The sequence below is a fragment of the Silurus meridionalis genome, chromosome 12 (assembly GCF_014805685.1).
Source record: "Silurus meridionalis isolate SWU-2019-XX chromosome 12, ASM1480568v1, whole genome shotgun sequence".
Taxonomy (NCBI): domain Eukaryota; kingdom Metazoa; phylum Chordata; class Actinopteri; order Siluriformes; family Siluridae; genus Silurus; species Silurus meridionalis.
The window spans coordinates 20,961,035-20,986,658 of NC_060895.1; the positions used below are offsets into that span (position 1 = coordinate 20,961,035).

A 25,624-nucleotide genomic window follows, 5' to 3' on the forward strand; every position below is an offset into this window, starting at 1 on the left:
AAGAAAGAAAGAAAGAAAGAAAGAAAGAAAGAAAGAAAGAAAGAAAGAAAGAAAGACTAGACTAGATTAGTAGACTAGAATGAGAATACAGGGCTTCATGCTGGGAAAACATGGGATAAAAATCTAAGATCAAAATCAATATTGATTACAATCATTATTATTGATTATTATAAAAAAAATCAACTAATTATTTAAGTGATTCTTAACAGAACATGATCAACTTATATTACAGCTTTTATTTGGAGTTTTAATAATTTAATTAATTTTAATTACACATGTATATTTTAATGGGATAAAAACCCTAAAAATTCCCCCAAGACACTAATTCAGTCAGTCTGTCAGTAACACAAATATGAAATAATATACAGAATAAAAAAATTTAATAAAAAAAAAATACCCAGACACTAAACAACTAAAAGTGGCCAGTCAGAGAAATAAGAGTCAGGAGAATTTTAAATAAATTACTACCAATAAATTAGTCAACAATGTTAAACAAAAAATTTAACACAGCCAGAAGATTTTTCCAGGTGTTTTGTATTCACTCAGCATTTATAGTATGCAAATGAAATATACAGACAATGAGGTTCAATTTAGTCCGAAAAGAAAAAAGAAAAGAGAGATCCGAATTACATTGGGCAGACATTAGCACCTAAGCTTGACCAAAAGGAATAGACCAAACAATGGTGCTATTGAATAACAGAAAGGAGTAAATCCAGGCATGGATCAGGGTACGGCCCCCTCGGATTTGTTTCAGTTGTAATTAATATAGACGGTATCTTTTGAAAAAAAAAAAAGGTACAAATATGCAGGAATGACCAGTATTAATGAGATCAATTAGAAAATATGCAGGAGTGATTAGTATTAATGACATAATTAGGGCTACGTCCTGCCTATTTCACAAGATTTCACTTGTTTTGGTATCCACATTGCCTAATTTGCTGATCTAACTGTTTGCCGTGAACCAGGAACTACGCTATGTATAATATCTCCTATACAGAAATAAAAAAAAATAGCCCAGACTGTGGATTTATGCAGCTTATTTTTATAATATTTCTTCATTAATGATTTCTCAAAATGTCAAAAACAAGTCAAAATGGTATGGGAAGAAAAATGGGAAACGAAATGATGTCACCATGTCTAAGATGAGTTCCCATTCTAAAATATAAAAAGATTTAATAAAAAACAAAAAAAAACTACTGTATATGCGTGTGTGAATTGACTGAAAAGCTGGTTAATCATTATCTCAAGGAGGTACGTTTAGTGACCTGGTAAGAAGGTGATGGTTGACGCGTCCGTGTTGGGTCTCTCATTGAAGTCCATCATAACCTGAGCGGAACCCTGCCGGCTGTAGCAGCGCACACTGGACCTGTACCTCAGATCTCCACTGCGGTAAATGATGGCCGTGATCTGTCCATCATTCTCATTACCTGTGTACTTGGCATCACTGAACTGCACCTTGGGCACTGCACACGCAAAACAGATACGTCAGCATTTTTGTTTGAATAAATTTACATGGAATATTGAGACTGAATTACGGCTAATTGCTTTATCCGCTCATTAATTAGCAGGAGTGCTTTTCGCGTCTCTCAATTGTGTCTACCCGGAGAACACTTACAGTCTGACACGGAGTCGTTGATGAACACTGTGGATTTACTCGGTTCTCCCAGAATGCCGTTCATGGGCATGCGGAGGACCAGCTCGAACTTCTCAGGCCCTTCAAGCACCGGCTGGCCCAGGTCATCCAGAATGGTGACGCGGATCGTCTGCATGGTGATGCCTGGAGCAAAGTCTAGGTTCTTACTGATCCCTACGTAATCCTCCCCGGCTGCAGGAGACATAACGATATTGTGGAATATAAACAGTTATTCTATCAGTTATTCCATAAGCATGCCATTTTGAAACATTAAAAATCAAAAAGGTAAAATGATCAGATAAACAAAATGAGGGAACATCTCCACACTTTTGCTCTTGTGAAGAAACGCTTGTTAATTTTGAAAGTGAATATGCATGACTCCTGCTGGCTTGCATTTTAATTTTTTTTACAGGATGAGCATCATTTAATTCTCAGTCTCAGATTATTAGTGATTTATTTACCAGTAGATAAATCTGATAAATGATTCTAACAACCAGCATCTTTGTTTAATGCTCAGGTTCACGTATACTTTTTGGGTAAAATGTCTAATATTGCATACGACTCAGTAAAGGTTTCATGTAACACTGAAAATGAATAGAACTACTACTACTATTATTACTATTATTACTACTACTTCTACTGCTTCTTCTTTTGAAAGAACTTTGCTTTATAGCATCCTGGTGTGAACAGAACCACCTTTTATTTCACTTTCCAAAGATAGAGACCCTGTACAGTCATGTTTTATGTAGGTTATTTAAAAAATGTTAATCTTAATAACTAGATAAATATATAATCTGTTTTATTATGATTATCTTTACTAAATCGACTTTTTCATGGATAGATGAATAGTTTGCTTAATAGAGTTTGTTATATGGAAAGATGGACATATAAACAGAGATAGAAGGATGGACAGACAGACAAGTAGGTCGACGGACAGACAGATAGCCAGTTTGTTAGACAGACAGGTAGAAAGATGAATGGATGGACAGTTTGTTAGACAGACAAACTGTAGATAGATGGACAGTTTATCAGACAGACAGAGAGACAGACAGACAGACAGACAGACAGACAGACAGACAGACAGACAGACAGACAGACAGACAGATAGATAGATAGATAGATAGATAGATAGATAGATAGATAGATAGATAGATAGATAGATAGATAGTTTATTAGACAGACAGACTGACATAGATATATGGATGGGAGGTTTGTCAGACAGACAAACAGATAGTTTGTTAGACAGACAGACAGACCAAACAGACAGACAGACAGACAAATGGATGGATGGACAGTTTGTCGAACAGACAGACAGACAGACAGATGGATGGACAGTTTGTCAGACAGGCAGACAGACAGACAGACAGACAGACAGAGACAGACAGACAGACAGACAGATAGATAGATAGATAGATAGATAGATAGATGATAGATAGATAGATAGATAGATAGATAGATAGTCTATTAGACAGACAGACAGACAGATAGATAGATAGATGGATGGGCGGTTTGTCAGACAGACAGACAGATAGTTTGTTAGACAGACAGACAGACAGACAGACAGACAGACGGACAAATGGATGAATGGACAGTTTGTCAGACAGACAGACAGACAGACAGATGGATGGACAGTTTGTCAGACAGACAGAGACAGACAGACAGACAGACAGACAGATAGATAGATAGATAGATAGATAGATAGATAGATAGATAGATAGATAGATATGTAGATAGATAGATAGATAGATAGATAGATAGATAGATAGATAGATAGATAGATAGATGATAGATAGATAGATAGTTTATTAGACAGACAGACAGACGGATGGATGGACAGTTTATCAGACAGACAGACAGACAGACAGACAGACAGACAGACAGATCGATAGAAAATGACTGTATTTTAGAAAAAAAAATTCAAATATTATAGTAGTACAGAAGGTAAAATATATACATGATGATGGATTATTAAATTAATGTTAATACATGAAAACAGTAAATTATATGGGTTTCTATCAAATATTCCACCTTCTTAAAATAAATCAAAGAAGCTCAAAACCACTTTATATGTCTGATTTTTAAAACACTGTAAATTAAAAAAAAAAAAAATTAAATAAATAAAATCTTCACACTCAAGCCAACTGACAGCTCTGGGAGTTTTTGTGATAATTAACCCAAATGCTAGGAGGCTTGCGTTTGATTCCTACGTGACGAGATGCTGTGCAGGTGACAGCCACGTGTGTTTCCTTACTAAATATTCATACCAGTGTGTATTACACATTTTTTCCTATACCATGGGTGTAATTTGCAGTTGTCATTTCTTATCATGTTCGAGTGATAACAGACTGCAGTTAAAAATTTACCAATGAATTGAAAGGAGGGGAAATATAGTGAAAAAATGATATCTACTGTGCAGTGTGTTCTTTATTCTGCCTTTTCTTTTCTGGTACCTGATATTGCAGCTTTGAAGGTATGGCCAAGTTATTCATTTGCTCAGTGTTGGAGTTTTTGTGCTCTGTACGGTTGATAGTGAGATACAGAGGAAACTGAGGGATTAAAGAGTACACTAAGGCTGCAGTGTGTGTGTGTGTGTGTGTGTGTGTGTGTGTGTGTGTGTGTGTGTGTGTGGCATTAGATCAGATAGTGCAGAGGCAATATTTACTCTTGTGGGAGAACAAGTGGGCTGAAGATAGTTTAAACCCAGGCGTGCAGACACACACACACACACACACACACACACACACACACACACACACACACACACACACACACACACAAATACTGAAAAAAGGCCACAAATGGAAAAAAAAAGGAAACTTCTAAACCTGCCCAGAAGGTTTATAAAAAAAAAAAAATTTAAATAAAATTCTGTTATACGTATTGAAACACTAGTCATCATTTCAAACCAATTTTTTTTATACTTTAGAAACATTTATTACTGATTTTTAATAATCGAATATATTTAAACACATGCAATTCTTCCATTTTAATGTAATCTATATTACCAGTTATACTGTATAAAGTTGATAGGACCGATCAAAATAGTACCAATCACCCATCTGATGACATACTTCAACAAAACATCACCATTAACCACATTTCACAAGGTTTTAAAAGTGGAAAACTTTAGCTCCTAACAGAGACACAGAGCAAAAACATTACCAGAACCTTATAAGACTCAAACCAGAAATGTATTTTTATGAAAATCCCGTACCTTCAGCCGAAACAGGGTCTGTTTTCCGTGAGCGCACTGTAACCGTTGCAGTCTTGGACAGGTCAGATCCTGTTCTCCAAACCCGAACCTCAACGTAGCCGTCGCTCTCGTCCACATGGTACTCGGTGTCTCCAAAATAAAACACTGGTGCTGTAAAAGCAGTGAGACACAAATTTAGTGGCTGAGAACAGGACTGGATCATCAGTGCAAAACTCCAGATAAGAGAAATGAATATGATTAGATTGATGGATAGACCAAGAATCAGCAGGCTATAAGTTTAAATGTAACACACTCAAGCAATAGTTGCTCATTTCCTGTCAACTGCCCAACTTTAATGATTAAATTTTAATTCGCTTATCAGTTAGTTTTGTTTTATAGTACATGTTAAACAATCCGTCCATTCATCCATCCTACCACCCAACAAACTATTCATTCATTCATCCAACAAACCATCCATCCAACTATTATAATCCATCCATCCATCCATCCATCCATCAAACTATCTATCCATCCATCCATCCATCCATCCATCCATCCATCCATCCATCCATCCATCCATCCATCCATCCATCCATCCATCCATCCAACTAGTATTAGTCCATCCATCAATCAAACTAACCATCCATCCATCCATCCATCAATCAAACTAACCATCCATCCATCCATCCATCCATCCATCCATCCATCCATCCTACCATCCAACAAACTATTCATTAATTCATCCAACAAACTATCCATCCATCCACCCATTTATCAAGAAAGTACTAGTCCATCCATCCATCCATCTATCCATCCATCCATCCATCCATCCATCCATCCATCCATCCATCCATCCATCATTCCATCCATCCATCCAACAAACAAACCATTAATCCATCCAACCATCCATCCATCCATCCATCCATCCATCCATCCATCCATCCATCCATCCATCCATCCATCCATCCATCCATCCATCCATCCATCCAAGCTTTCAGTCCAGCCATCAATGCATCTAACCATCCATCCATACATCTAACTATCTATCCATCTATCCATTCAACAAATTACGTCCATCTGTCCATATGGAAAAAGTCTACTTTAGTAAAAGTAATGATCTTAAAACAGATTATATTTTCATCTAGGTATTAACATAAAAAAACTACATTAAGCATAAGACTAATACAGGATTTCTATCTATTGAAAGAAGTCGAATAAAAGGTGGTTCTGTTTACACCAAGATAATATAAAGCACAACGTTCTTCCAAATGAACCTTTTATTTGGGAAAGATACTGAATCCTATGTTGTTCTGTGCTCCTGGATTATCACAGGCCATTTCTTATATTCAAATAATTCATGCAGGGTTTAGAAAATTTGTCCAAATGTCCTTATAAAAAAAAAAAAATACAGAGAAATAGGCAATAGTGTACATAGTGAACGTTATTTGAAAGTGAAAGTCAAAAAACATTCATAAATCATTTAAATACATAAGTGATGATCAATATAAATTGCCTGTAAAAAATACACTAGAAAGCAGAACTTAAAGCAGCTGGGAAAATAAAAGTGTAACTGAGCAGGGGGAAGCTGAGACATACCTTCCACGCTATAACATGTTAACACGTGCACCGGCACTCTGTTTTACACATGCATGTGCAATATAGCATGAAGCTCCAGTACACTCGTCATTACTGTGTAAAAAGTAATGCGATTCCAACGTATGAGATTCTACAAGGTTGACGATTCTCTATTAAAACAAAAGCCCTCAAGGCATATTTTCTATTTTTCCCCCCTGCTCTACTATGAGCTCATGGTTTTTGACTTGTATTCAGGTAAAGACACAGACTTGCATTCTGAGGGTCTCTGTGTGGTCCTGACAGATCCGGAGCCTAGGATCCACACGCCAGTCTGGACCTGCCTGCTCACAATTAACTCTCTGCCCAAGCTGAAATTCCTCATGCTACTCACATCTCAGTGTTCTTCTCACTCTCACACTCACACACACACACACACACACACACACACACACACACACACACACACACACACACTCACTCACTCAAACGGCTGCTGTAGCTCTCGGCTTTCAAATATGCTTTCCTGAGAGATGTGCTGTCATTCCGGGAAAGCTGACTGATACGACGCGACGTGTTGACGGAGCACAAGTCCAGGGAAGGAAACACACCTAAGCTCAGAGAAAATAAACCCCCCCGCCGGCGTCCTGTCCGACTTTCCATTTTTCAGCCGTCAAACCTGCGAGCGGTTTCGACAGCACTCGAGCAACAGAGAGCTGCAGAATAAAGGCATGTCACCATTCCGAAAAAATAGGAATATCTGTCCAGGAATGAACAGCCATGCAAGCTGTTTGTTATTTATATATATATATATATATATATATATATATACACACACACACACACACACACACACACACACACACACACACACGTGCACACACAATCACACACGCACCCACATATACATACACACCTTGTATAAAACATTTAGGAGACACCCCTTATCCTGAGAGACTTAGCTCATTCAAACATCTGAGCAGTTGAGGGTTAAGGAGTTAAGGGTCCAGCAGTGGCAATTTAGTGGTGCTGGCATTTGAATTCACAACCTTCTGATCCGAAGTGCAACATCTCAACCAGTGAGTTAGGCCTACCCCTTAAACGTGATCTAAATTAACCCTGCTAATAAACCTCAATAAAGTAATACAACCCTGTAAACATTTCAAGGAGGAGGAAAAAGTTCCATAGTGATTTTCATCTCGATGCATAGCCAACAATACGAGACATTAAATATTACGACATTAATTAGACACATTAATTACATATGAAGCGGCTACCGATGCAATGTGATGCACCCTTATTACGATGCAGTGCGATTTGATTTCAATTTCATTCAATACAATGCTTTTCAATGCAATATGATGCGATGCAATTCAATATAGTACAGATAGTCCAGTTTTATTTCTTTGGTTCAGATGTCATCAGTTTACTTATGTACCTTCTGAAATCTAGCGTATGGCTCTTTGTAGTGCAAAATAATTTTTTGTTTTTTAATAAAACCAGACGTTCTTTTCCTGTTGTGTCTGCCGGAAGTTACAGCTCTACCTCTGCCATGTTAATCTGTACTCTATCTGACTCTCAGGTCAGGCCTCGGTCTCCGTAATGTTGATGCATCATATTTACATAGCAGCAGTGTTGCTGAGAGAATGCGTGCGAGAAACAAACAGTAGCAAGAAGAAATCAATTTACATATAAAATACTGGCCACAAATCATTGGTCAGTTTTTGAATAAAAAGTATAGCGCTTCTTCTTATAATTATATATATGTAACGCACGTGGTGTTGTACGCTAGCATTACTGTTCTTACACCCGGGCTTTGTTCTGCCGATCGGTTTATCACCACCGCAGTTAGTACACCGACAAGGAGCTCAGGAGATCACAACACTTGGTTAATTGAACATCAGGAGGTGAAACTCGTACATTAGCAACAGAGGTTTACACAGTGCGTCTCATCTTCTATTGACACGCTAAAAAAACCTCAGTGCATACTGTTCTTTTGATATTATGTCCAAAATCGTATATAAAATATCATATATCAATCATTCATAACCTAAAACTCCTCTCGCTACATATCATTTTTTGTTTTTACAAATGCAAATTTACAAATTTGTTTTTATACGAATTTAACTCGTTCCGGAACACGATTCGCACAATTCTGAAATATTCATATACTATACTGATTTCCCCATGAGCAATAATGTAAAGTGGGATGATTCCCCAAATATTAATATTAAAATAAAAATACAACCAATATGCACCAATACAATCTTTACAATCAAAGCTGTTCCCAGTGAACCAGTCATCATAATACACACTGCTATTACTGTCTAACTATTCAATAATAACAATAACAAAGTATCTTAAACAACATGTGCAATATTATAAATTACAAAATAAAAATGTGCAATATTACCTGTGTGCAATATGTCTGTTAGCATAACTAATTACTAGGGGTCTCTTTTTTCTGATTCTTAAATTGTGTTGTGTATATAATGTATACTATAGTATGTGTCTATTCTTTTATATATTTGCCTTTATTTTTTCTTTGCTGCTGTAACAGAGAAATTTCCACACTGTGGGACGAATAAAGGTATATCTCATCTTATCTTAGTATTATTTAGTATTTAGCATTTAATAACATCTAAAAGAGGAAAACATTATCTTTACTGGGCACTTTACCTTTGAAAAGAGTGAATGCCGGAATGATGGAGGTGACGTTCGGAGAAGAAGGAGGGAGAATTATTGTTTGGAAGGAGATGAATCTCCTTCCACTATGATATCGGGCAGACTGTCACCCGAAGCACTGTTATCACTTATTTTTCTCTTTTTTAATACTCTGCTCCGTCTCACTGCTTTCGCCTTTTTTCAACTTTCATAAAAAAAAGAATTTCTATTAAAACAGCACTGAAGGGTCACTATTTCCACAGTAAATAACATATAATTACTGTTATAATGTAATACACAAGAAGCACTATGATAACGATGAATTAAGGAACACACAGTGATAACCACAGTGCTCTGAGGGTTGAGAGGTGTGGGAAAGCGTGGGCGGCGCTATGGAAGAACCATCGTCCCTTCGAATTTTAGCTTGTAAGATTCTAAATTTTTATGCGTAAACCGATACAAACATTTTTATGAATTTCGATTGGTGTTCTGAATTATACGTAATCGGGGTCATTCGTATTCAGAAGTATTACTGTATGTTAAAAATGATGCATTGTGATACAAATGCGAGATTGTATCTGATGCACAATGTTTTAAATCGAAGCACCACATCGTTAACTTTTATGCCGATACACTGACGCGACCCTTTTTTCATTCAGGATCTCGTTTCCTCAAAATATGCAAATCTACTGCTTCAAAATCGAAACGACAGCAAAAAAATACGCAAATTAGCTAAAGGTGAGCGTTTTTCTGCAAGCGGTGTAAAACCTAACCCCCTGAAGTGGATGGGTCTTAAAGCATAGCCGCAAGACTTATAAAGAGGGTGACTATTACTTTACAAAATAAGTGCCAGAGATTTTTTTTGACACAAAGCATCTTCTCTTTCTAGTTCAGGTGACAGTCTAGCGTGAGAAGTCTTGGCCTCGCTGCTACTTTGCTCATGCAGGCAGATCGAAGCTCTGGGGAGACTTAAGGTTAGGTGTGAATCTGCTCCCGATTGCCTTGGCACGGGTATGGCTGGATGTACGAGTGCGTCTGGGCTCCTGTAATCGGATAAGCTTTATCTCATACGGGAGACAAACACGTGTTTTAATGCGATACGGCTCACAAATCTCATCTCGCAGCTCTTCCCAAACCGTGTTGGGTTACGCTCGTGGCTCTCAGCCACAATACGGTCGTGACCTGTTGAAAGAACCGGATCTGAGGAATTAATTCATGACCCGGCGCGGAAAAAAAATTATGAATGATAAGCTTCTTTAAGAAAAAAGACGTTTTTTTCCGGTTCGAAGAGAATATAAACGGCTTCTTGTGAATTGTTCACTAGTGTTATACCAGACCACGGCTCCTCCGGATTGGAAAGGGAGGAAAAAGACTAACTTTTGTTAATTTTTTGTAAAAATGCTGGATATTTCAAAATTATGGAAAAAATTTCTAACTTCTTCAATCTCCTTTTTTATGTCTTCATAAAAAATAAAAATAAATAAAAAAAATAAATAAAAAAAATAAACCTCCAAGCTCAGATATTAAATAGTACTTTGCGATTGTTGCTTGTCAGACTGTACGAACATGATCCCCATGTCACACTGTAGGATCTCGGTTGTCATAATGCCTAGCTGTACGAGTCAAAAACTGACGCTCACAACACAAAGACAAGTCCAAGTTTTACGTCATTAATCCATGACGCGTTCAGACCCACGTTCTCTCACGAGCAGCAAACAAAAACAATATGTAGCGTTAATTTAGTTCATGATGCCTTCAGTATAAAAATACGTCATACAATCACTACTTTTCTGACTGTCACCCAAAACGTTTCTCGTTTCTATATTTTCCACGATGTAGCTTGAAATTGTCACGCTACTTGCGTCATTAGGTTTATCGCTACTATTGGTTTTTGATTTGACGGTCATCGTATGAGAAGTCACACTGCTGAAAAGTCCAAAATCTACTGCAAGAATTTCATAGGAGGAAAAAATGATTGCAATAGCCAATTTTTTCAGATGTCGCCGAACATGACAAGATTTTAGCCTAGGATTATAGCTATATATCTTCTAGGAGTTTCAAAATTTGTGAACCAAAAACTTCGTCCAAAATCGCAGTGTGCACCAGGTATAACGCCGGCAAAGCACAATGGAGGTGATGCTGTTCCAACCCACAGTTTCTCACGTGTTGTGGAGAGGTTGTGCTCACCTCTCCTCGATGACGTCACCAAGAGAAGAAGAGCGTATGAAGTCGGTGTCGGAAGGAAGGATCTCCAACTCGTATTTCATGGTTCTGTTTTAGTATTTGTGATTGTTTTGACTTTGCCCTGTCCTTTGTTATCGCTTGCAATTAACCACTGTATTGTAGCTTTTGTGTGTGTATGTGATATCTATATACATATCCTTAGATCTATATCCATCTATAGATTTATATCTCTGTCTGTCTGTCTGTCTGTCTGTCTGTCTGTCTGTCTGTCTGTCTGTCTGTCTGTCTGTCTGTCTGTCTGTCTATCTATCTATCTATCTATCTATCTATCTATCTATCTATCTATCTATCTATCTATCTATCTATCTATCTATCTATCTATCTATATCTATACACACATCCATCTTACATCTGCCACCCCGTGTCTGTACTTATACTGTGTGTGTGTTATCCCTAGACTGAGTCGTAACAGATAGAAATAATTAATATGTTTTGCAGACATTAAACAACATTAAAAGCAAAGAGATAATGAAATAAAGTTTTGGACATTGTTGGCAAGTTGATGTCCTAGTAAAAAAAAAAAACTAAACATATATATAGTATATTCAACTTCATATCAGGCCTAAAGTTTTTTCTTCTTTACTCATTTTGGTATTGCAATATGAAATACTCCTACACACAGTAAAAAAGTACTTCAATTTTCGATTCATGAACCCTTAAAAAAAAAAAAAAAAAAAAAAGAAAAATGGCTTTCTTTGGCAAAAACTTTGCAAGATCTGAGCATGGGTCATGCTCCTGTGCTTTTAAAAGCAACACTTGCTTAAGTTTCATCATTTCTTGTGAAGGCTGATGAGCTTAGACAGTCAACGACACTTTCTCGATGCCCACCCCCACTCCACCACCTTTTTGGATTTGTGGGGAACAAAAAAAAAAGGACATAAAAGTAAAATGAGAAGGCCAGGAATCCATCTGAGAGACATGCAGGAGGTGAGGATGTGTGTGTGTGTGTGTGTGTGTGTATGGGTTGCGGTTGGCAGCAAGTCTCCAAGGAGCCCAGGGTGTTGTTCACACATTCACACTCGCTAATGGAATGAACTTTCTACAGCTTTGCTGTCTCGTGATTGTAGGTTTTTTTTCTCCCCGTTCTTTTTGAAAAAAGAAAAAAAGAAAAACAACAAGAAAACAAGGCTCGGTTTGTCCTAGAACCTATTTCACTGAAGAGAAAATGGACAAGCGGCATCTAAATTATCGTTGTAAAAGCGAACTGCTCACCTCTGATGGATCTGAATTACTTCAGAGCAGTTTTAGGGAAGGCTTGCACCACAATCAGATCAAAAAAAAGAAGAAGGAGAGCAGTCCATTTAGTGATCAGCTCTGCAATTTCATGTATGACAGGAGAATTTATGTCATTACACTTCCATCATTTTCTTTAATGAAATAGGGTGCTGTGCTGTACTTTACTGTGATGCCAAAGGTTAACAAAAGCGCAAAGTATTTAAAGTGTTCTTAAATGTTCTTCAAACATAAGATTTGCTTGCATTACAATAGACTTAACAATAAGTATCTTAAACAATAGTAAAAAAACAAAACTTAGTGTAAACTATAAGTGGGCAGTAATCAGACTTCAGATCTCCTCCTAGATCGGGAGTTCACTGCTGTAGATCACTAGACCCCTCCCTCAATATCAGTGTAAAAAATTATCATTGCCTTCATCGATAAACTTAAATTTGCTTAACTTTCCAACCATTGAACCTATTTTGTAGAATTTCTTATTAAATTTAGCTCACATTTATAGGCTCAGCTTTATTGCTATATAAGGGCTTCCACCATTCCACCCCCATACAAATGTCATCTGGCTATGATGATGATCAGACCCCATTTCAAAAACTGTAGTTTCGGCTTGAATTTTAAGGGGAAAAAGGTACAAAAATCTGAATAATTTCGATTTAACGAAACAGCCTTTGCTACAGTTTTAATCTGTAGATACACGTCTCACACCAGATGGAACAAATTATACAATCAACCCATTGTTTGCGCCATGTATATTAAACTTGTATATTGAATGTACTTATTAATTAATCTTAGATAGAAATACAAATACTGCAGCTAAACTTCTTTTAAAAATTTAATTAAGTCTTGTTTGTGAGCTTATGACAATGGACAATGTTTTCTTGTATTAAAAAATAGGGCCGTACAATAAAATATGTTAAATTGAGGAGGACACACACACACACACACACACACACACACACACACACACACACACACACACACACACACACAGTGAAATTCTTTCATCAAATATTACAGCGATGGATGGATAGATAGATGGAAAGTTTGTTAGATGGATAAATAGAGATCGATAGACAGACAGACAGACACTGTAGAGAGATAGATAAATACTGTAGACAAACAAACAGACACTGTAGACAGAGAGACAGATATATACTGTAGACAGACAGACAGACAGACAGACAGACAGACAGACAGACAGACAGATAGATAGATAGATAGATAGATAGATACTACAGACAGACAGACAGACAGATACTGCAGACAGACAGACAGACAGACAGACAGACAGACAGACAGACAGACAGATAGATAGATACTGTAGACAGACAGACAGACAGACAGACAGACAGATAGATAGACAGACAGACAGATAGATAGATAGATAGATAGATAGATAGATAGATAGATAGATAGATAGATAGATAGATAGATAGATAGATAGATAGATACTGTAGACAGACAGACAGACAGACAGACAGACAGACAGATCTGCAAATAGTGGCAATTGTGCAATTTGACAGCTCCCATAGCGCTGAGGGTTAAGGGCCTTGCTCAAGGGCCCAGGAGAAGAAGCTCATCAATACTGGAGCTTAAACCCTTGAGCTTCCATCAGTAACCCAGAGTCGTAACCACTGTACCACCATTTCCTCACTCCCTAAACTAAAAGAACTGGAGATTTTAAGGGACATTTCATGTAATTTGTTGATCGTACAGGTGTCACAGGTGTGAATTGATAATCTTCTTACAGTGTTATTGATATTTTGGCAAAATGTTTTATAATTGTGGTTTATTTTGGTATTGCTGCCATCGTTGATGCAGGGGGTACGAATTCCGTTAAGGACAATCAACAACCACTGATCATTTTTAATCGTAATTGCAAACAATCAGGCAAACATCCTCGGGAGCAAAAGCAATGTAGCGTAACATCATTTTCTTAGCAATTCACGCGGCAAAACGGCGTACAGTCGTATTTAACTCATTTGCTAGAAAACTAGTTAGAAATGAGAGTAAAGTAGCGGAATGGTGGCAGTCAACACCCTCTCACGGTTTGATCTCTAAAGTATATAATCAGTTTGAGTCATTCTTTTGCCCCCAAGCTGATAAAATCCCGGAACAGAGCATAAGATGGGAAAAGAAAAGGGCGAGTTGAATAGTGTGTTTCTTTTAATAAGCAGGTTGGTTTGTGTGGAATGATTCCAATTTGCTTCAGTCAGGTGGGATTTACACGAAAAAGGAGGGATGTTTGTTATGGACACATTTTATTTAATAGTTTATTGACTCTTTTTGGAAAAAAAATAAAGATCATTAACAACTTCATCCTGGTCAGACTACAGACTGTTTCCCTGTGTCAGGAAAGGTTAGATCTTTTACCAACAATAAAATGACCTGCAGAACTAGCCCAAGGTATACATCTTGTATTTCCGACAGCCTTACGATCACGTAAATAGAATCTCAAATAAATGGATGCTGTGTCGTAACAGGAATCGATGCCCTTAATGATGTATACAGCAGTGTTCCTATATGAAGCTCACTCCCTAATCACTCTCAGGGGGCTCGTACCAAGATCAATTCTATGATGTACTGCACTAATTTGGCTGCATCAAGGATCCAGAAGAGAAGGGTGAAGAAAAATATAGCAGCTAAGTTAAAAGGAAGGGGTTAGAAAAGGTGAGAAGATCCACCTGTGCACATCTGCTTCCACTGTTCCAGGTTCAGCTGGAAGAATAAGGCACTAATAACAAGCTGAAGCCTTCTAGATCATTCCCGTATCCCCGGATGTGCTCCGGCGCTCCAGTACTCACCTGACTGTATAACGAAAACGCATTTAATGGTCTACTTAGCATGCCTGATCCTGATGTACAAGCATTTTCGTGTTTTACAGCTGATCTTTCAGGATGTGAGCCGAGTCGGCATCAGACTATAATTAAAGACAGCATGAGGCAACATGTTCCTTGTACCTGAAGCACAGATTTATTGCAATTATACACTAGGAAACATTACGCTGCTGAAACAAGGAGAAGAAAACATTGCAGCTGTGGGGGAGCATTCGGTTTTGATGAATGTAGCTCGGTGTGTATGTGCAAGCTGCTTGAAACAATAGATAGCAGTGTAGTGAGTAAAAAAAATCTCTTGCCAGGTTGAACTAGCTTGTTGACAGAACCTAGCAAGTTCTGATAAGTGAATTAGATTAGATTCAACTTTGTCATTGCACGTGTTATGGTACAAGGTAACGAAATACAGTTAGCATCCAACCAGATGTGCATTGGAAGCAGTGTTAAATAGTTACGTATGTACAGGTTGGTAAGACTATTACCATATTTTCCGGACTATAAGCCGCTACATTTTTTCCACGCTTTAAACCCCAAGGCTTAAACAACGAAGCGGCTAATATATGGATTTTTCCTGGGGTTTTCCCGGTTTCACAAACTTCAAGACAAATAACTGAACCACTGAAGTGGGCCGCACCACATCATAAATATGGATGATGTTCCTCTGACGCTTGACCTGCCGCTCACTCGGACTGTCTACAGGAAATGCGAATCATTCGTCACGCTGAAAACAACCGGGCATAAAAAAACACTTCACCTGTGTTCTGAGCTGCACGGCATCGGGAGAAAAGCTTCACTGATGGTGATTTTTAAACGCACGACGTTGCCAAAAGATAAACTCCTGAGAGAAATAGTTGTGAAAGGAAGGAGGAAGACAGTGAACAATGACTTTCTTGGTAGGCTACTGTTTAGATACAAGCCGTGTAACAGACACTGTCTTTTATTAAAGCCTAAGTTTATTAGTTTCAATGTAGGCACCTATAGACAGGTGCGGCGTATTAATATTTAAAATAAAAATCTTTGTCAAATTCAGCGGGTGCGGCTTATATTTGCGCTTAATAGTCCGGAAATTACGGTATATATGATAGATATGAATAAAATGATATTAGGTGATTGGTACTAAATATTAGTTTTCTATCAATTAGTAATTAAAACAAATTACATGAATAATATCCTTTACAATGTTTCAGCAACTATTTTATGCTGTTTTATGTGTGGCAAAAAACATGCACATAGCACATATACATGCTACACATAACAGATTTAAAGCTTGTACAAAGAATTATGCAATAAATGCATTACATTTTTTACCTTACGGAAGCCCTAAGGGGCCATGCATTATAATATATTTTTTCTTCCTCGTTTTCTCGTGATCGCGACTTCATTTTCATGCAGATGCACCGATCCTTCAAGTAAGCAGGCAATGAAATTCAGGTTCGCTATATTGTCTTTGACACCTATGTTTTATCTGTCAATCACTGACAGACACAAAGCGTTCAGTTTAAGTGAGTCCCTGATCAAAGTAAAAGCGAATGCGATTATCTATGATGGGGTGATGGTGATTCTAGAACATTCTCTTATACCAAATACGCAGAACAATTACGTCGTGATAAAGAGGAAACAATTTTAGTTATGTCAAGATCATGAGAAAACTTTGGTTGTAGCGAAAAGTCGTAACCAATTCATGTCGAGACCGAGAGAAAATGAAGGTTCTGATCATGAATAAACAATAAAGTAAAAAAAAAAATAATATACGAATACACGGCCACTCTCATAGCTTCCATAGTCATATTACACCATCCGATGTCTTAAAAAGCAACCGTGTGAGACCGAGATCCGATCATTAAATTCTAAATCTAAAAGCAAGCAGCACAGAAGTTACTTATCGCTCTTTTTATAATGATGAAAGGAGAATGTAATTTCTACAGAAGTGCCTGAGAGGCTTCAACCGCAACATCTGAAAACAAGTCGGAATTGACCTCTGAGCTCGCCTGCATCGGTGATCCGAGTCTAATCTAGCTGAGCAGGATTGGATTGTGATTTGCATCCTTGAGTTCTGAAAGCACTATTTCACACAACCTGCATCTCTTTACCATATGCCTTATTGTTTACACCTCAGTCAACATCCTCACAGTAATTATTCCAGCCAATCCAATACATGCAACCTGGTGTAGCCAAGACGACTTTTACAAGAGCCAGATGTAGAACAAACCTACAAGCATTAAGCCTAGTTTCTGATTTCATTACACTGATTAAATTCATTCATGACATGCAAACTCCAAAATGTCTCCATCAGCCATTCATTCAACCCTTCACTCATTCATTGCTTTCCTGTCTCAAGAAACACTACCATATCTTATAGAAAAATGACCCTGAGATACCTTGCTGAATTAGTTACGATCGACCAACCAGCCAGAACTCTCCACTCCTCTGGACAAACATCTCTGGTCACTCCCATGTTAGAATATAAAAAGTTTAATACCCGGTCATTTGCCGTCCAGGGACCAAAGCTGTGGAATGCACTTCCAGCACACCTACGAAGCATCACTGTGCTGAATGTTTTGAAATCGCAGTTGAAAACACATTTATTCATACAAGCTTTTAACACGTGGCCTCTGATTCGACTGCTATTTTATGTTAATTTTGTTTTCTATTGATGTTTTTACTGGAAAGCGCCTTGTGCTCCTTTTGGTTGTTGTAAGGCGCTCTATAAATAAAATTTAAATGATTGATTGATTGACTGGGAGTCATTTTAGTATAAAGTTCACAGATTTAGCCTTGAATGTAAAATAAAACATTTTATGCCCACAATTTTTTTAATCATCTGACTGACCTATCTGATGTCCTGTACTCCCTGGTGGTCTAGTGGTTAGGATGCGGCGCTCTCACCGCTGCGGCCCGGGTTCGATCCCCGGTCAGGGAACCAACCCCAGCCATTAGGGTTGCAGAAGCCTTATTGCCGGTCCCAAGCCCGGATAAATGGGGAGGGTTGCGTTAGGAAGGGCATCCAGCGTAAATCAAACCAAATCAAACATGTGGATGGTCCGCTGTGGCGACCCCTAACGGGAAAGGTTTACTGTACAGTGTGTGTAAGTCAGTGGTGGACAGTTGCAAAATAAGTCTAATTTGCTACTGTACTTAAGTATCTTTTTCTCGTATCTGTACTTAAGTAAAGTATTTCCACTTGGGTAGACTTTTTAAATATCACTACATTTTGTGAAATCAATTGTTCCATAGTTTTTATTTTTTTTAAGGGATAGAAACTTGTCAACCACCAATCGGATTCAAGCGTGCACGTGTTTTGATTACCCCTTAATGGTATCTATTCAGCACATACAGTTCAGCATTATTACAACAGCATGCAGAACATTTTGAGAGGAATAAATGATGGAAAAAACTCCTGACTTGAACTCGCCACAACACCTGTGGCCATATTTTTGCATTTTTTTAGTAGTTGAAAAGAAGGGTTTTGGGCTCAATGATTGTAATAGAATTATATAAATAAAGCAAACACTGGTTGATTTCTGTTAATCGATAAGTGTGTGATAAGTGAAAATGAGTTATAATAATAGTAGGAACATTATAGCCATAATATAATCATAGTACTTTGGATACTTAAGTTAAGTAGAGCAAATACTGATTTTTAATAATATATAATTTGATAATTTTGTACTTTAAGTCAAGTGAAAGTTTAAAGTGACTACTTTTTACTGAAGTAAAATTAGTGTATCTCTTTTTTATCTCAAGTACATGGTATGTGTACTTCGTCCACCACTGGTGTAAATGTAATTACATTTATGTTATTTTCTATAATCAAATAATTTGTTTGGACAAGCCATTAAGTAAGTAAAAATCTTCACAGGATGTGATGTCACAGGAAATTATCAATGACAAAGATTTAGTAATGAGCATTTACTCAAACAAACACCACTTTTAGCTGTAAAAACATTGTTACAGGGTAAATACTACATTTTTTTTTCTTTATTCCTTCTAAAATTATCTTTTTTTGGAAATTATCTAGTATAAAATTATAAAACTCTATATGGACACCTGATCATTAGATTCAAACATCCCATTCCAATTTGCATCCCATTTGCTGCGATAAAAGCCACCACTTTTTCAAGATGTTCCACTAGATTTTGGAGCGTGGTTATGGAGATTTGTGCTTATTGGTGTAAGGTGAGGAGGCCTGGGGTGCAGTCAGCATTCCAATTCATCCCAGTAGGGTCTAAAGCAGGCCGTACAAGATCTTTCACTGCAAGCCATGTAAGGCATATCTTTCTATCATGCTGGAACAAGTTTGGGTCGCCTAGTTCAAGTGAAGGGAAATTTTCATGTTAACACATCCATAGACAGACTATACAAATGTGCGCCTCAAACTTTAGGCTAAAAAAAAAAAAAAAAAAAAAAGTTAGGAAAGGAACCACATATGGCTGGAAATGTCAGGTGTCCCAATACTTTTGCCTGTTTATTGTATATCTAAAGTATGAAAAAATATTTGCCTTATAAGCAAATAAAGAAAATAGCCTGACCAAGTCAAACATCGGATTGGTCAGACAGGCCAAAATAGAGAATTATGATCGAGGGACACTTTTATAAATGTAAAACAAAAAACTAGATAAAATAGATAATACAATGTTATAATAATAATACAATATTATACAATACAATGTTTATAAGCATAGTTTTTGGCATAGTTTGTACACATTCTTTGAAGCAAATGATCTCATTTTTGCAGAAAATAAAGTAATTAGATTTTCAAGGTCTTGAGTTTCTGTTTACGGTTTCCTCTCTGCCCTGAATTTGCCCCTAGTCTTTGTTTGCACCTGTCCCTTCTCTGTCTCCCTTTTGTATTTTAAGTTTCGTCTCATTAGTCTGTGTGTGTGTGTGTGTGTGCGTGTGTGTGTGTGTGTGTGTGTGTGTGTGTGTGTGTGTGTGTGTGTGTGTGCGTGTGTGTGTCCCATTTGTTTGTCTGTACACACTGCAAAGTTTTGATGTTTTAATTGCAGAAATTCTACACTGTTATTTCTGTCTTTCAAAAAATATTGGATTTCTAGTTTCTGTGACTTTTTGCCTTGTCAGGTTTATTTTCTGACTTTTTTGCTCCGTTGGTTCATCGTCTTTCACTTCTTAAACCCTTTCCTACCTTGGCTGAGGGATGCAGGTTTTAAAAATAAGTCCAGGTGCCTTTCATGAGCAAATGTTAAGAATCTGACCTGTGTATTTAGTCTACAGCTCATAAGAGCCCAAACAAAAAGGCTAAACAAAGCCACCCAAATTCGCCAGGATCCAGTACATCTTTCCTCTTGGTCTGCTTTTAGGATTCACTTTACTGCAGATGACACCCAGATTTACATTCATACTAAACCTGGCTTTCTTGAACACTGCATTTCTGAGATAAAAATATGACCAAAGTACACATCCTTCATTCAAGTAGAAGTAAAGATACTCAAGTTTTAAAAGACTAAAAGTTTTGACTTTTTTCACTTAAGTTAAAGTAAAGAAGTTTGGGCTCTGATATGTACTTCAGTAAAAAGTAGTCATTACTACTACCTGTTAGTGTCATGCTGGTAACTGGACCTCACATCATATTTATATATTAATACTAAAGAATTTCTAATGTAATCTAATGAATATATCCAGGCTGAACATCCACCATATAGAACACAAGCAGAGAAAAGATGATGATCATGTGATCAGGAATATCTCTGTTCTGAGTCATGTTTACATCACTGACTCCCTCTGTCTCATCCACATTAACCCCAGACTTCGTGTTGCGCTGCTCATTGTTTGCTTTGTGAACTAGAATACATCAGTGGTGTGCGAGAGTCAGAAAATGATACACCAGTTGTAGATTGAGAAAGCCGCACAATGATAAGAAACAGGTCGATGTGCTGAAAACTGCGCGCAATGAGAAGAAAAAATATTGATCATGTCATCAAATGGATTAAAACTACAGTAACGAGGCTGTTTTAAAAAAAAGTCAAAAGTACAGATATTTTGTGAAAGTAAAAAGTTAAAGTAATAGCGAAGTAAAGTATTGATACCAGAAAAATCTACTGAAGTTCAGTATGTGTACTTCGTTTCCTCCCGTCTCTAAAAAATAGTGTTGAGACAGAGGTAATGCTTATTCGGTTAAACACCAAACTAAAAGCTGTTTTTCAAACCTTAAATGTGGAAGACTCTGTTTTGACTTGACAATTCATGTTTCCAATAAAAAACTTTCTTTCGGCTTCTCCCGTTAGGGGTCACCACAGCGGATCATCCGCATGTTTGATTTGGCACATGTTTTTACGCTGGATACCCTTTCTAACGCAACCCTCCCCATTTATCCGGGCTTGGGACCGGCACTAAGAGTGCACTGGCTTGTACAACCCTAATGGCTTGGGTTGGTTCCCTGACCAGGAATCGAACCCGGGCCACAGCGGTGAGAGCGCCGCATCCTAACCACTAGACCACCATGTTCCCAATACTGTTAGAAAACTCTCATCTCAGAAACATTGCAAAACTGCACCCCATGTTATCTTTTTCCGTCGCTGAAAACATAAATCAATACTTTAGGTTTTTTTTCCCATGCATCAACTACTATAATGCTTTGCTTGTTGGGGTTTCATAAAAATAATTGCAGGTTGTTTGAAATTCAGCTGCTTGTATTCCGACAAAAGACCAGGACTGGTAAGAAATCGTCGCATTGATTTGAAAATTCTTACGCTGACCTAAAACACCCTAAATGGTATGGCACCTTATTACTTGTCACAATATTTAACTGTCCACATTTCAAGGCGTGAGCTCCACTTTTCTGATTCTGGTGTTTTAGTTGTTCCTCCTATTTGTTTACATTCTATAATTGATCGAGTTTTTTCTTCCCATGCACCAAAATCGTTTAATTCCCTTCTAAAATTTGCTTTTAAAACCTAATTTTTCAGGACGGCTTTTAAGTGATGATGATTATTTTCTTTATGTATCTTCGATGTTTATTTTACTTATTATTCAATTTATTTTATTTTTATGCTTAGAATGTGGTTAGAGATGGACTTTTAAAGGCACTATATAAAATAAAGATTAGTATCATCATTTAATCATCACCAAGTGACTTTAGTGCATGCGACCGCCATCTCCTTCAGAAAGACTTTGAGAAATAAAAAGTCTGAGGTCATTGACAACTTGACAGTTAAAAGTAAAAATAAATCCGGTAACCATAGACACCAGCCAGGTCCATTTTATCCTCCTTTTTTGTAAAGAATGCTGCACGTAGTGTCTAAACTGTCACCAAGGCCTGGATTGATTTCGTATTGCTGGAAATCAGCCACACAATAACCTGACGTCTGGTTGTGCTAAAAACAGGCGATTAGGTTTCAGGTACATGCATCGTTGTTGGATCTGAAGGAACTTCTCTGTCAGACTGTGTTTTTTTCCCCCCTACTTTTTCTTTCCTCCCCAGCACTGCTACCAGTCAAGCCTCATGTTTGCAGAGCAAGATAACAATAAAAGCCTACACAAAGAGCCTCGCCAGAAAGCCTCGCTGTTCACTGCTCTGGTATTCATTCCAGACAAAGTCATCGGCGCGAGACGGGATCAGCATGCCAACTGATACGCTTAAGAGGCTTCCGATTGTCACTTACCAGCACTAACAGAACTTCAAGCCTGGATTGCACTTTTCCAGATAACACGCAAACACCTTTCTTCTCTTTATGTGGCAGATTAAAGCCATCAGGGACTCTCTTCACACTGAAAAGGTCTCTCACTCACGTCTGGTTATGCCATGTTTACGAGGACAGAAAGAATGTTTGGTTTTCACCGTGTTGGAGCAGGAAGACACTTTGACAAATTAGATAACAACAAAATGATGTACCTCATTTGTCTATATGATGACAATATGCCAGGGGTCATTAACTAGTAACCAATGGTCCAGATGGACTAAACAAAAAAAAAAAAAAAAACACTGAAAAACTGAAACTTGTGAGAGAAAAAACCCCAGAGCCATAGTTAAGCAGCTCTGTTTTCTTTCCTTATTTTTTCTTCTTGTTGTATCTAAGCAGCTCATTGTTCCTCTAGGATTTCATTTATTTACTTTCTATGGTCTGATTAGTGAACCATTAAATGAAGTATAATCTGTTTAGTATCATTGCATTAGTCAAATGTGGCAACATGTAAAACACAGCCATTTGATGCCTTTTATTTATTGCCCCGAATGAATCACTAATATTTAAACCAAGATTGTTGTTTAATTTTAGATCATGAGGCACACTATACTTCATATAGCATATATACAATGCTGTTTGCACCTCTGATAAACTGCTGAACTGCATTTGGTTTCTGTGTACCATCCATCCATCAATCAATCCATCCATCCATCGACCTACTTATCCATCCACCTACCTACCTATCCATCCATCCATCCATCCATCCATCCATCCATCCATCCATCCATCCATCCATCCATCCACCTACCTATCCATCTACCTACCTATCCATCCAGCCATCCACCTACCTACCTATCCATCCATCCATCCATCCATCCATCCATCCATCCATCTACCTACCTACCTACCTACCTACCTACTTACCTACCATCCATCCATCCATCCATCCATCCATCCATCCATCCATCTACCTACCTATTCATCCATCCATCCATCCATCCATCCATCCATCCATCCATCCATCCATCCATCCACCTACCTATCCATCCATCCATCCATCCATCCATCCATCCATCCATCCATCATTCCATCCATCATTCCATCCATCCATCCATAAATTCACCTACCTACACATCCATCCACCCCACCCATCCACCGATCTACCCATCCTTCCTATCTATCCATTTACCTATCCATCCATCCATCCATCCATCCATCCATCCATCCATCCATCCACCTACCTATCCATCTACCTACCTATCCATCCAGCCATCCACCTACCTATCCATCCATCCATCCATCCATCCATCCATCCATCCATCCATCCATCCATCCATCCATCCATCCATCCACCTACCTACCTACCTACCTACCTACCTACTTACCTACCTACCTACCTACCTACCATCCATCCATCCATCCATCCATCCATCTACCTACCATCCATCCATCCATCCATCCATCCATCCATCCATCTACCTACCATCCATCCATCCATCCATCCATCCATCCATCCATCCATCCATCCATCCATCATTCCATCCATCCATCCATAAATTCACCTACCTACACATCCATCCACCCCACCCATCCACCGATCTACCCATCCTTCCTATCTATCCATTTACCTATCCATCCATCCATCCATCCATCCATCCATCCATCCATCCATCCATCCATCCACCTACCTACCTATCCATCTACCTACCTATCCATCCAGCCATCCACCTACCTACCTATCCATCAATCCATCCATCCATCCATCCATCCATCCATCCATCCATCCATCCATCCATCCATCCATCCACCTACCTACCTACCTACCTACCTACCTACCTACCTACCTATCCATCTACCTACCATCCATCCATCCATCCATCCATCTACCTACCTATTCATCCATCCATCCATCCATCCATCCATCCATCCATCCATCTACCTACCATCCATCCATCCATCCATCCATCCATCCATCCATCCATCCATCCATCCATCCATCATTCCATCCATCCATCCATAAATTCACCTACCTACACATCCATCCACCCCACCCATCCACCGATCTACCCATCCTTCCTATCTATCCATTTACCTATCCATCCATCCATCCATCCATCCATCCATCCATCCATCCATCCATCCATCTATCCATCCATCCATCTACCTACCTATCCATCCAGCCATCCACCTACCTACCTATCCATCCATCCATCCATCCATCCATCCATCCATCCATCCATCCATCCATCCATCCATCCATCCATCCATCCATCCATCCATCCATCTACCTACCTATTCATCCATCCATCCATCCATCCATCCATCCATCCATCCATCTATCCATCCATCCATCCATCCATCCATCCATCCATCCATCCATCCATCCATCCATCCATCCATCTATCCATCCATCCATCCACCTACCTACCTATCCATCCATCTATCCATCCATCTACCTACCATCCATCCATCCATCCATCCATCCATCCATCATCCATCCATCCACCTACCTACCTATCCATCTACCTACCTATCCATCCAGCCATCCACCTACCTACCTACCTATCCATCAATCCATCCATCCATCCATCCATCCATCCATCCATCCATC

General features: G+C 38.3%; 1 protein-coding gene across 1 annotated transcript in view; it reads right to left on the reverse strand.

The window, feature by feature from the left end:
* frem2b (FRAS1 related extracellular matrix 2b) overlaps window positions 1-25,624 on the reverse strand; it is a 135,098-nt gene that overhangs the window by 28,328 nt on the left and 81,146 nt on the right. The window contains 3 exon segments of the mRNA XM_046862953.1: window positions 1,266-1,463; window positions 1,616-1,825; window positions 4,848-4,997. Of these exon segments, the coding sequence (XP_046718909.1) occupies window positions 1,266-1,463; window positions 1,616-1,825; window positions 4,848-4,997 (558 nt within the window).